Source organism: Heteronotia binoei, chromosome 9 (assembly GCF_032191835.1).
Source record: "Heteronotia binoei isolate CCM8104 ecotype False Entrance Well chromosome 9, APGP_CSIRO_Hbin_v1, whole genome shotgun sequence".
NCBI lineage: Eukaryota > Metazoa > Chordata > Lepidosauria > Squamata > Gekkonidae > Heteronotia > Heteronotia binoei.
In genome coordinates this window covers 24,922,795-24,935,567 of record NC_083231.1, presented here as the reverse complement: position 1 = coordinate 24,935,567, position 12,773 = coordinate 24,922,795, and the positions used below count along the sequence as shown (strand labels likewise).

The following is a 12,773-nucleotide window of genomic DNA, read 5'->3' as shown; positions in this document are numbered from 1 at the left end:
GTAAAAAAAAATGGCGACCGTAAACCGGATATCTGAGGCTCCTTTTGCTCCGGGACAGCCTTCAGACATCCGGAAGTTGGTTGAGAACTATCCAGACAGGGAAACTACGAGGTGAAACCGGAGAACTCAAAAAACACCACAAAGGAGCAGGTAACAAAATATTCTAGTTCTGAGAAGGATTGGGAGGGGCTACTACAAGTTAGTACCATGAGGCAGATGTTGCTGTCTAATCAGCGACTTTTAATCCAGTATGAAACAGCACCAACAACTGATTATAGTGTCAAGTCTGAACAGCCCCAGTGTGTGATTTCTGTTGATTCCATACATACCTGCATATCCTCATTTTGCCCCTGTGCTGTTCATGAAGGCTTGCTGATTCCCAGAAAAAATGGGGGGAGGGGGACGCTGAGTGGGCTGCCAGGGCAATCCTTGCTTCCACTTCATAATTTGTGGCTTGATAGATAAACCTTTGTTTATGCAACTTCCTGAATGTGAGTAATCTGTTCATCTTAACGTATGTGCCTGAATCTTCATGGCTCCTGAAGGCATGACAAGCTTTTTCTAGTATGGCTGTGCACAGTGGTTTCTTTATTTCTGGTTCTGCAGAACAGCTGAAATGCCCAGAGTGGGTGGGCATATAGTGGGTGGCAGAGTTGACTAGAATAGTTCCCAAGGCAAAAAAAATGAGAATGCATAGGATTAGGAGATCAGCAACAGTTCATAGACAGCTCTCTAACCCCTGGGCCATACTGCTAGGGAGAGTTGCGTTTGAAGTGCTCCTTGGCTGCCAAGTTCACGTGATTGTCATCTCTCCATCTGGTACATTTTGATCCTAACTGGCTCTCACCTGTTACTGCGCTTCAACTTAACCTGACTGATAGTATTATCGTAAGGGTAAAGGAGATAGGAATGACACTGTGTGTGCCTATGTATGATTTGCTTGGAAGAAGGGCAAGGTACACATGTATATCTTTGAGAGCCAGCGTGGTTAAGAGCAGTGGACTCTAATCTGGAGAACTGAGTTTGATTCCCCACTTCTCCACACAAAGCCTGCTGGGTGACCTTAGGCCAGTCACAGTTCTCTCAGGGCTCTCTCAGCCCAACCTGCCTCACAAGATGCCTGTTGTGGGGAGAGGAAAGGAAAGGTGATTATAAGCCATTTTGAGACATTTTCGGATAGAGAAAAGCAGGGCATAAAAAACAATTCTTCATTTGCTTCAGTTGAGCTGAAACAGCAAACATACGTACCCGCTGGCATTTCAGTGTTATCTTTAAGTCCAAAGTGCTAATAGAATTTAACCTAAGATAAGCATGGGAAATAACTGTAATAGAATTGTTTTGTGTAGCTTTCGATCATGTTATTCTGAATCTGTTCTGAAATTAAAACGATCAAGAATATGGCTCTTTTATTTCCTTAATTTATTCTCAAGACACCATTTCCTACTTCATCCCAGGTTGTTTCTGCAAAACACCCAGCACAGTTCTTGTATGTTATATTTTACCTTATTTCTTCTTGAATTCAAACAAAAGCAAATAGTCCTTAGATTTATAGGGTTAGGGGTGTCAAACTCATTTGTTATGAGAGACAGGTCTGACATAAGTGAGACCTTGTCTGGCCGAGCCATGTTGGGTTGGGCCATATGTGTACCTATTTAAGATTAGGTAGCAGAGAGAGAAACTTTATAAAGGACACAAACACAAAGGTGTGTGTTTGTTTGTTTGTTTTAAAAAAACAACCTTAAAACATGCTTAAAACATTAGCACTCGTTGGTCTTAAAGGTGCTTTCTTTGTATCTCTCCCATGAGATCCAGGGAACCGGGCAAAGGAAGCTCTGGCTCTTTCCTTCCTTCCCCAGGGGACTGGGGGGGAGGAGCCTCAGTCAATAGAAGGAAGAGAGGCTTGACTCAGTAGCTCTGTGCAATTGAGAAAGCCTGGCAAAGCAAATGATTCCTACCCCCTTCCTCCCCAAGGGACTGAAGGGAGGCGCCTCAGTCAATAGAAGGAAGAGAGGCTTGGCTCAGTAGCTCTTTGCAATTGAGAAAGCCTGGCAAAGCAAGCTATTCCTACCCCCTTCCTCCCCAAGGGAGGAGCCTCAGCCAATGGAGAAAATAGAAGTTTTGCTCTGTAGCTCCTGTCCAATTCAGCAAGGCTTGCAAAGCAAGCTATGATGCAGAAGGAAGCAAGAGAGAGGGAGAAGGAACCAGATGACAGCCAGTTGCCTGATTCAGCCCCTGAACTGCGTGTTTGACACCCCTGGTATAAAGTAGCGTAGAGTTGGTAATATAAAGAGTTCCAAGAAAAGACCAAGAATCATCTCCCACAAGGCCTTTGGTCACTATTCACTTAAAAATATCGTACATAAAGTTGCAAATCTGTAGAAATCTACAAATATACCAAAGCAACTATGTCTTGAAACGTATACCATTCTGGGTGGCATGTGACAAACGAAAAAAAACCTAGAAACATAATGTGCACAAATGAAGCTGTTTAAGATATCCACTCCATACTGTGTTCTCTTAAATCAACTTTGTGCCACAAAGGTTATAGGAGAAGACTGGGGACAGGATGGAGCGGAACAAAATTAAAGAATTGGACATGTTGGGGGACATATGAACAGCTATCACGGCTGACTAACTTGACATTAGGTAGCCTTTTTCATAAAATATTCAGCACACGCAGATTTTTTTTTGCATTGTTGCAAAAATCCCGCCGTACTGCAATGTTCTTCATCGTGATGATAACGACTCTGATACTTGTTATTTTTCTTATCTTCATAGCTATACTTTGGACAATAACGTTTTAACCCCGGAACAACGACATTTCTATGAGGAGAATGGTTATCTACTCATAAAAAACCTGGTCTCTGATGAAGACATTGAATGTTTTAGGTAAAATACAACTACTTAGACTGATTGAACTTGCCTGCAAACACACTTGTTGCATTACAGAAACTGGTTGTTTTTCCTCCTTCAGTTTGGCATTTGACAAATTGGATGTAGCCTGTTTCCAGATGCAGGGAATACCAACAGGAACAATACACGTGTAGTGACATTAAAGGTAAAGGTAGTCTCCTGTGCAAGCACAGTTGTTACTGATCCATGGGGTGACATCACATCATGACATTTTCATGGCAGACTTTTTATGGTGTGGTTTGCTGGGGCAATCCCCAGTCAGCTACACTTTAACCCCAGCAAGCTGGGTACCGACTTCAGAAGGATGGAAGGCTGAGTCAACCTTGAACTGGCTACCATATGAAGCTGCCTTCTACTGAATCAGACCCTCAGTCCATCAAAGTCAGTATTGTCTACTCAGACTGGCAGCAGCTCTCCAGGGTCTCAAGCTGAGGTTTTTCCATGCCTATTTGCCTGGACCCTTTTTAGTTGGAGATGCCGGGGATTGAACCTGGGACCTTCTGCTTACCAAGCAGATGCTCTACCACTGAGCCTCTGTACCTCCCCAAAAGATTACAAAACAGCATACAAGCTAGAACTCACCTTCTGACTAAATAGTTGGTGCAAAAGTGTGAGGGGGGAGGGTGTTTCAAGAGAACACGGCAAAGCCTGTCTTCAATGGTGGTCTTAAAATGGGAACGGTTTGATACAGGAGTAGGGCAAAAAGGTTCCCCCAGTGTAGAGTGATCTGTGTGGATCTCTTGATCCTAGCATTTACTTAGAATTTTCAGTGTGTAAACAATTCGTCTCAGTTTTTAAATGCCACACAGTAGCTCAAAGTCTGCCACTTACAATCTTCTCTTTAGAGAGGAGTTTGCGCGAATCTGCAGAAGAGAACTGAAAGTGCCAGGGCTGGTTGTCATGAGAGATATCACAATCGCCAAGTCAGAGTTTGTTCCTGATGAGACAGCAGTTACGAAAATCCAGGACTTTCAGCACGATGAAGAACTTTTTAGATATTGCACCCTGCCTCAGGTAAAAGAATAAACTTATTTAGTGTCCCGAAGTTCACTTGTATCTGCATTATATGTGAGCTCATAAACAATGTTGTCTCTAAGCTGGGGGTTCTTGTGGGCATGGATTCTACAGTGTGAGCTACTAGCTTTAAAGTTGTGAGCAAACCTACATTTGTCCGTCATGTAAACCTAGCCTAGAGGAAGCATCTGTGCGTTTAGACTGAAAAGCTGTTAGCAGACCAGCAAAAATCTGTGCGTATTTGCTCACATGCTCACACTAAAGGGAACCTTGGTCATGAATAACATCTTCAAACTAATTCAAAAGATAGGTAGGAAGATATGCTGGACCATGGTCATCTGGAGAATTTCATGGCTGGGTGAGGACTGGAATCCAGGTGTCTCTAGTCCTGGAGATCTAACCACACTTGTGGTATAGCATGCTTCCCAGCTGTGGTGCCCATGGGTGACTTGGTGCCTACCCAGTGCTGGATTAAACCCTGTGGAGGCCCCTAGGCAGTCAAAATCTTGGGGGCCCCCTTGCAAATCCTCTCTAAGTCAGAGTTCCCGCCCTACCGCCCATGACTGCAGCCTGCCAGGCACCTTCGCAAAAGCCCCTTTGACAAAACTGTGGGGGAGAGGCAGAGAGAGACAAACTTGGCAATGACACCAGCAGCAGCTGCACCAGGCAAGCTGGGTAAAGAGTGGCTCAGTTGCTGGCTGCACGTGCAGGCTGGGAGGGGTGCAAGCAAAGGGAAAACGGGGGGGGGGGAGCTGGCACGGGGCCCCTAAAGGTGTGGAATATTAATTTCAACAAGATGTCCCTGGTGGGTTGTGACCATGACTTGTGTGTTGCCAATTTTTGCAGAGCCCAGTGGTCTTGGAAACAAATTTAGGTGACTTATCAGTAATATGTAAAATGGATTGCTTCTTCAGCATTGGTTCACTGACCACATAACATTTTGTTAGGCCTCGCTGTTCTCATTTTTTAAATGAGTAACATTTACTGTCGACATCGTAGCCGTGTTGGCCTGAAGCAATAGGGGGGGGGGGAAGTTTGAGTCCAGTGGTACTTTTAAGACCAACAGAGTTTAATTCTGGGCAGGGCTTTTTTGAGCAGGAACGCACAGGAACACAGTTCTGGCTGGCTTGGTGTTAGGGGGTGTAGCCTAATATGCAAATGAGTTCCTGCTGGGCTTTTTCTACCAAAAAAGCCCTGATTCTGGGTATAAGCTTTCTCCTGAAGAAGTGTGCATGTGCCTGGAAAGCTTGTACCCAAAGTAAACTTTGTTTGTCTTAAAGATGCCACTGGGCTCAAACTTGATCCACATCATGTGATTATATCTGATGTCCTACATCCTGGGTCCTCAGCATTTTTCATTCTGTGGGCACAGGGTGTCAGAATGTCTTCTGCAATAGGTGGAGCCAAGTGCCTTGAGACCCATTTGTTATCTAGAAGTTTTTGAAATAAACACTTTTTGTTTTCCGTAGATAGTAAAATACGTTGAATGCTTTACTGGACCAAACATCATGGCTATGCACACCATGTTGATAAATAAACCTCCAGATCCCGGTAAGGAACATTTAACCAGATGAGAAATAAAACAGTCTATTCAAACAAGAAGACATTGTAATGTTAAAATACTGTTGGGTTTTATCGTCTTGGAAAGGGAACTGCATACTTGTTGAGCTGCTGTGATAGAAGTCTGAAAGAAGGGCTCTAGCACTGGCCAAGCTGGGCTATTTCTCCCCTAAAAATAACTCAGTGTTATAACCTGCCCACTCTGTGTCAGAACTTAAGAACTTCAAACAGATCCCATACTTGGTTACAAAGCTAGGATTTTATTAGAGAGAACTAAGCACTGGAAGAGACGAGATAACAGTGATGGCGAGGGCCAGCACCAGCGCAGTTTTATACACTAAAGCAAACACATTACAAAGCCACAATTCACACCGTTACAAGCACATCTGTCTTCCCACCATCCACTATCAGCGAGGAGGTTACCTCCCCAGAGGAGGAATCCAATTGGTTTTCCTGTCACCATTGGCAGATCCCCGTAGAAGCTGACAGCCCAGGCTGGAAGAGGGATAGAGTGATTGCCCAGACAGCTCCCAGGAAGTGGTCAGCAGCTGCTTCCTGTTCCTCCAAGACTCCTTCCACTCTAGCCCCACTGAAGGCAGTCATAGCAGAGGCGGAACTGGGGTGGGGCTAGACAACTGGCAAAATATAATTCTGTCCCTTGAACGTAATTTCACCAACCTAATTTCACAAATGCTTCTAGTACTCAAGATCTTTCCATATGAAAACTAATAAAATAAGAAACCTGCATGTATTCCAAAGTAGATAGAAAATTCCCAGCTGGAAGGAAGGAAGGAAAATAGATGGGTGGAAAGAAAGCAAACTTTAAAAGCATTTTCCAAGAAGTGATTTAATAATAATAATAATAATAATAATAATTTTTAATTTATATCCCTCCCTCCCCGCCGAAGCAGGCTCAGGGCGGCTTACTTGGCATAAAATGCAGAGATTACAATAATAAAATAATAAAATACACTAATTACGTAATTATATTTCTCAATTAAAATATACTATTACATTAAAACCATCAATTATAATGATCAAATTTAAAACCAACAAATTAATTCGGTGCTACAATCTTGATGTTACTCATCATGACACAGTTTTAAGTGATGACGGTAAAATAATTCCACATTAAGAAAAAGCCAGCTGGAAGAGGGTGGAAGAGCTTAAAGAGACAAATGCCTTCTCTAAACTGGCTGATGGGGAAGTGGGGGCTTAAGAGAGCCACACGATATGTGTGAAAGAGCCACATGTTCTCGAGCTGCAGTTGGGCCATCCCTGTTTTTATGTATCATTCTGCCAGTAAGCTAACGTGAATAGTTTTTTTTGTAGGCAAGAAGACCTCTCGACACCCAATGCACCAGGACTTGCATTACTTCCCCTTCCGACCTGCAGAGCGCATTGTTTGTGCCTGGACTGCCATGGAAAGAGTCGACCGCAGCAACGGATGCCTGGTTGTGTTGCCGGGAACTCATACAGAGTCTCTGAAACAGCATGATTACCCAGACTGGGAGGTAATTTATATGTGAGGGAAAGAGAGTGAGCGACAGAAACAGGAAGGGATTATCAGATTGGGAGGGCAGGTATTTGTTTTTAGTTGGTAAGATGTGAGAGCCTCTTGGGGTTCTCCCGGTCTTTTCTGTGGATAGATTGAAAGAAATTTTCTCCTTCATGCTACATAAACTGTGGAGTGACTTTCATGCAGCAAACTTAGATTGTGTGAAGAGAAGCTTGTGCTGGTTGTAGTTTCATTGCTGCCATTCTGTCAGCATGGCAGGAGTTGAAAAGTTTCATAGCTGCTTATCTGATTGAGTCAGACCCTTTTGAAAGACTCCGTTCTTCCAGTGGACTGGGGAGTAGAGTCAACATTTCTCCAAGCTAAAGAGCCCCAAGTGCTTTAACCTTTCTGCACAAACAAAGTGTTTCAAACCTTTAATCATTCTAATTGCCCTTTTCTGGACTTCTTCCAGTGCTGTAATATCTTTTTTGAGGTGTGGTGACTAGAATTGTACTCTGCGAGCCAGGCTTATTTTTATAAGCATAAACCAATCTTAATTATCTTGGCTTTATCCCAGTGTCTTGTTCCATGGAGTCTTCAGCTGCAGTGTTTGATGGTTTGCTTTTAAAAAAAAAATTGGTTGACTGTTGGACTAATACAGGGGTGGCCAAACTGTGTCTTGGGAGCCACATGTGGCTCTTTCACACATATTGTGTGGCTCTTGAAGCCCCTGCAGCCCCGTTGGCCAGCTTGGAGAAGGTATGTCTCTCTTTAAATCACTTATCCAAGCCAAGCCAGCCAGTGGCTTGGAGAAAGCATTTAAAGTTGAAGTTGCTTTCTTTCTCTCTCTCTCTCTCTTCCCTCCCTCCATCTATTTTCCTTCCTTCCTTCCTTCCTTCCTTGTGGCTCTCAAGCATCTGACGCTTATTCTGTGTGGCTCTTAAGTTAAGCAAGTTTGACCACCCCGGACTGATATATGGGAGACCCAGGTTTGAATCTCCATGCCATGGAAGCTCACTTGGTGCCCTTGGGCCAGTCACACTCAGAGTTGGGTGACAGAAGAACAATGTAAACCAGCTTGGGTCCCTACTGCGAAGAAAGGTGGGGTACAAAGGTATTAAATAAATAGTTTGGGATATATAATGAATGACACTTGTGAGTTCCACCCCAGACATTGTAACAGAGGCAGGGGGAGGGGGGAAATATGAACTGGACTGCTTGTGTGTGTGGGGGGGCAGGCTGCAATAACTTAAGGCAGGGATGGCCAAACTTGCTTCACGTAAGAGCCACATAAAATGAACGTCATGTTTGAGAGCTACAAGAGAGGCAGGCAGGAAGGAAAGCAAATAGATGGGGGAGGGAGAAGTGGGAAGAAAGCAACTTTTAACTTTAAATGCATTCTCCAAGCTGCTGGCTCTGGCATGGCTTGGAGAAGCGATTTAAAGAGAGAAATGCCTTCTCCAAACTGGCCAATGGGGTGGTGGAGGCTTCAAGAGCCACATAACGTGTGAAAGAGCCACATGTGTCTCCCAAGCCACAAGTCTGAATTGGGTAGACTTCTCCAAGGTATGCTAGTAAAATGGAACCTTCTCTGTGTTCAGTAGCAGTGCAGGTCTCAGTGTGAATTACCAGGGGGTGATGTGGGACTGGCTTTCACACTGTTTCTGTAGAATAAAATTTTAAGAGTTCAGTGGCACCTTTAAGACCAACAAAGTTCTGTATTTGAGGTATGAATTTGGTGTGCATGCAGACTTCTTCAGATACAATGGAATGGAAGAAAACCGTTCAAACATAGACAGGGCTGAAAAGCAAATTAGCATATAAAATGATGTAGACAGGGCTTTTTTTGTAGCAGGAACTCCTTCGCATATTAGGCCACCCCACCCCTCCACCCAATGTAGCCAATCCTCCTGGAGCTTACAATAAGCCCTTTACTAGGAGTCCTCTAAGCTCTTGGAGGATTGGCTACATCAGGGGGGTGTGGCCTAATATGGAAAGAAGCTCCTGCTGCTGCTGCTGCTGCTGCAAAAAAAGCTCTGGATGTAGACATTTTGAGACAAACCAGAAACAACAAGCCAAGCATTATAGGGTCAACACCCATATGGATTCAGTTAAGAGGGAATGACTTTGAAGCAATAAATAAGTCAAAATAGGAGATAAGTGTGTAAGAAAATCTTCTCTAATTGTGGGGACGTTAACTTGGAGCAATAGTTGGCTGGCCTCTTGAAAACACACTGCTGAGCTAGGCTGGACTTGAGCTTGACTGTGCTAAGCAGTTCTTATGTTCGTTAAGTCTGATCAAAAGTGCTTCAGGCTCACCCAATCTAGTCAGCTCTCAGAAGCTAGCCAGGGTCAGCCCTAGCTCTTATTCAATGGGAGATCACCAAGGGGAGTCTAGGGTTGCTACGCAATGGCAAAGCACCTCTCCTTTTTGCCTTGAGAACCCTACGGGATCACCATAAGTTGGCCATGACTTGACACATCAAGTCAGGTCTTTATACACACCAGGTGGTTTAGTGCGTTAAAGAGTTTTTGTGCTTTTGAAGAGTGACCTGTCAGAATGTGGAAGTGATTCATGAACTGTTCTGACTCCAGGCTTTTCAGGAAGCTTCTTATGGGCATGAATGTTCAGACTACAGATTCTTGCGCAACGTTTTTTGCTGCTGCCTGTAAAGTTTGTAAGGGATATTTTATGTAATACTCTAGTCTCTGAACGGTCAATTTTAATTCGTTTTTATATCCCATTTAACTGATGGACCACTTTTAAAACTCTGAGTGGTGTGTATAATGTTCTGTGCTGGTCGTAGACCATAAAAAATAAATTGAGTTGAACTGATTTCCAGGGTGGAGTGAACAAAATGTACCACGGTGTACGTGATTATGACAAAGATGCTCCTCGGATCCACCTTAGCATGGAAAAAGGGGACACGGTCTTCTTCCATCCCTTACTGATCCATGGCTCTGGAATGAACAGGACAAATGGGTTTCGGAAGGTAAGCGGCTAAGTCAAAAGTCACGCTTTGAACAGCCATGGGTTTTTAAAAGCCAGTTGCATCATGCACACCACTCCCATGTTTTTTAATTAACGTTTGATGCTGCAAATTCATTATCGTGTTTAATAAGTTTTAGAAAGTGACTTAAGTCTCAGTAGGTTTCTTCCTTTTCAATGCATATTTCACTTTATGCTGACTTAAGTCAGAGCTTGTGTGGACAGTAGCTGTTGTGACTGTTTTGTACTTTTATAGCCCAATAAAAACTGTCAACAGCAGAGAAATGATAAAATGCAATGTTTGCCATTCGCAGCTGGGCCTGCAGCCTGTTTTCCTCTGCTGCGGAACCCAGAGGGACAAATGCACAGCTGTCAATTGGACCTGCCTTCTAGAGGCCTATTTGCATTAAGCATTTTTAGAGATCATTGGTATGTATGACAAGGAGTGGGAGAGAACCAAGGCATGGGACAGATGTGTGTGTTGCTTCCAGCTGTCTGCTTGCAAGCCAGCACACTTGTGAGCACCCTTATGAGGAGGGGCAGGCCTTCCACGAAAAGCGAGAGGCAGATTTGCCAATTAATAGGCACCCCGGGGGAGGAGGGCAAGGCCCTTCACTGCACCTGAATAGATTTAAGCCAGGACACTGTGGGAAAGAGCCATCCTCTTTCAGGAAGTATTAGCAACAAAATCTGAGAGAACCCCTCAGTGAGAACAAGATATGGAAAGCTTATACCAGGGGTGGCCAAACTTGCTTAACGTAAGACTCACATAGAATAAATGTCAGATCTTTGAGAGCCGCAAGACATGAATATCAGATATTTGAGAGCCTGAAGGAAGGAAGGAAAGGTGGAAAGAAAGCAAATAAAGGGGGGAGGGAGGTAGAGGTGGAAAGAAAACAACTTTAAATACATTCTCCAAGCTGCCAGCTGGTGTGATTTGAAGAAGTGATTTAAAGAGACAAATGCCTTCTCCAAGGTAGCTGATGGGGCGGTGGGGGTTTAGAGAACTACACAATATGCGTGAGAGCCACAGCTGGCCACCCCTTGCTTATACCAGCCACCCACATGTGTACCAAAGACAGTCATAGAACTCAAAAGGAAACTGAAAGTTCTGAGAAGGAAATCGAGTGTCGGCACTAGGCTGCCCCTTGCCTGCTCGTCAGGCCAAAAGATTTAGCGCTCGTGTTTGTTTGTGCTGCATAATCCTGCACTGCAATTCTGCATTTAATGCACTAATATTGAATGGGAATTGCTGACTCAGTTTGTTTCTTTGAGAAATCACTTAGCAAGGTTTCAGACTGCTGTATCTTAAGGAGTTTGCTTTTCAAGCTAACACGTTGACGGAGGATGCCTGTAGAGAGAGGGAGGAGAGACTGGAGTGTGTGAGAGACCCTGCGCTTAGATGGAAGCATGAGCATTGTTGGTGCATTTGGCATGCACTTCCGAGGCTCAATCCATGTGCAACCACCACTAGTTGCATTATGTGCTGCACATGCATTTGGGAGATGTGCAGCTTTCCCTCGCGTTCCCCTCCCTTGGGCAAGTTCAGTTTTGGGAGAGCACAGTTCTGAACTGCCTTTATCGAGTCCGTCAGTCCATCGAGGTCAGTACCGTCTACTCCGACTGGCAACAGTCCTCCATGGTCTCAGGCAGAGGTCTTCCCCATCATCTAACCTCTGATGCTTCAAGTCTCTGTATAGCACTTAATATCTTGTTTTAAATTGTAAATTGTTTATGTTTTATACTTGTCACTGAGATTATTGGTTTTATTATGACTGTTAGCCACCCTGAGTCTGTGTTTGGAATGGGTGGGGTATAAATCGAAGGTAAATAAATAAAAAATAAATTTAGCGTCAGAAATGTTCCCTTGTAGCCATTTTAACTTTATCGCATTGCCTTTTTAAAAAAAAAAACGTACGCAGGCAATCTCTTGCCATTACGCCAGCAGCGATTGCCATTATATCGATGTGAAAGGTACCTCTCAAGAGAACATTGAAAGAGAAATGATAGAAATTGCCAAAACGAAGTACGGCATCGCCTCACCAATCGGCATGCAGGTAAGGCTTTGGGGTGTTTTTTGAAAAAAATGTTTTCCATGCAGTTAGTTCAGCAGAATTGATCTGTTCACTTGTGTTCCTCAATGTGGCTGAAGTTGCTGGTGAGGAGAAGGTTTTGCTTAGATGGAAAATTCCTGCTTTGCACAGAATTATTGCTCAGCTCTCATTTTTCAGAGCATTCAGTGTTCTTGCGGCTTCTGGCAGCAAAGTAGTTCACAGTCAGTGCCAGTGCCTACCTTGGGAGCAGCTAGGTGTGGCTCTTGGCATTAAGTCCCATCCCTACTGAATGCTAGGAACTGAACGTGTGATACTTTTTAATGCAATCCAAAATTAATTAAACAATTACAAGGTTCTTCCTCTTGAAAGTGCTGGAGGCTTTCCTTTGGCTCTCTAGTTTTTTTTTTTTTTAAAAGCTGTCGGTAATACAACGCTATACATTATATAATGGGATAATACACGGGGGATGTTTAATCAGCTGTGGCGGACTAGAGCAAAAAAAGGGTGATTTTGCAAAACTGCGGGGCAGAGAGGGAAGAGTGGCTACGATTGACAGCTCTTTTCCTAGCTCTCCCATTGGTTGGAACAAGCCCACCGAATTCTAAAGAGGGAGTTGACTTTTGACTGTTGTGGTGGTTGGAAAAAGAAATATGCCTGGGGAAGAAGAGACTCTTGGGAGGTGTCACAGAGGAGGTCTCTAGGAGAGTGCCAAAGAGACCAAGTGTGGTGCAGAAACAGTGTCCAC

The 12,773-nt window shown here is 43.9% G+C and overlaps 1 protein-coding gene across 1 annotated transcript in view; it reads left to right on the top strand.

Annotated features, from left to right (window-relative positions):
• PHYH (phytanoyl-CoA 2-hydroxylase) overlaps window positions 1-12,773 on the top strand; it is a 29,263-nt gene that overhangs the window by 12,871 nt on the left and 3,619 nt on the right. Inside the window, exons 2-8 of the mRNA XM_060246309.1 lie at window positions 1,431-1,486; window positions 2,779-2,889; window positions 3,759-3,927; window positions 5,397-5,478; window positions 6,820-7,001; window positions 9,829-9,978; window positions 11,897-12,031. Of these exons, the coding sequence (XP_060102292.1) occupies window positions 1,431-1,486; window positions 2,779-2,889; window positions 3,759-3,927; window positions 5,397-5,478; window positions 6,820-7,001; window positions 9,829-9,978; window positions 11,897-12,031 (885 nt within the window). The remainder of the gene's footprint in view (window positions 1-1,430; window positions 1,487-2,778; window positions 2,890-3,758; window positions 3,928-5,396; window positions 5,479-6,819; window positions 7,002-9,828; window positions 9,979-11,896; window positions 12,032-12,773) is intronic.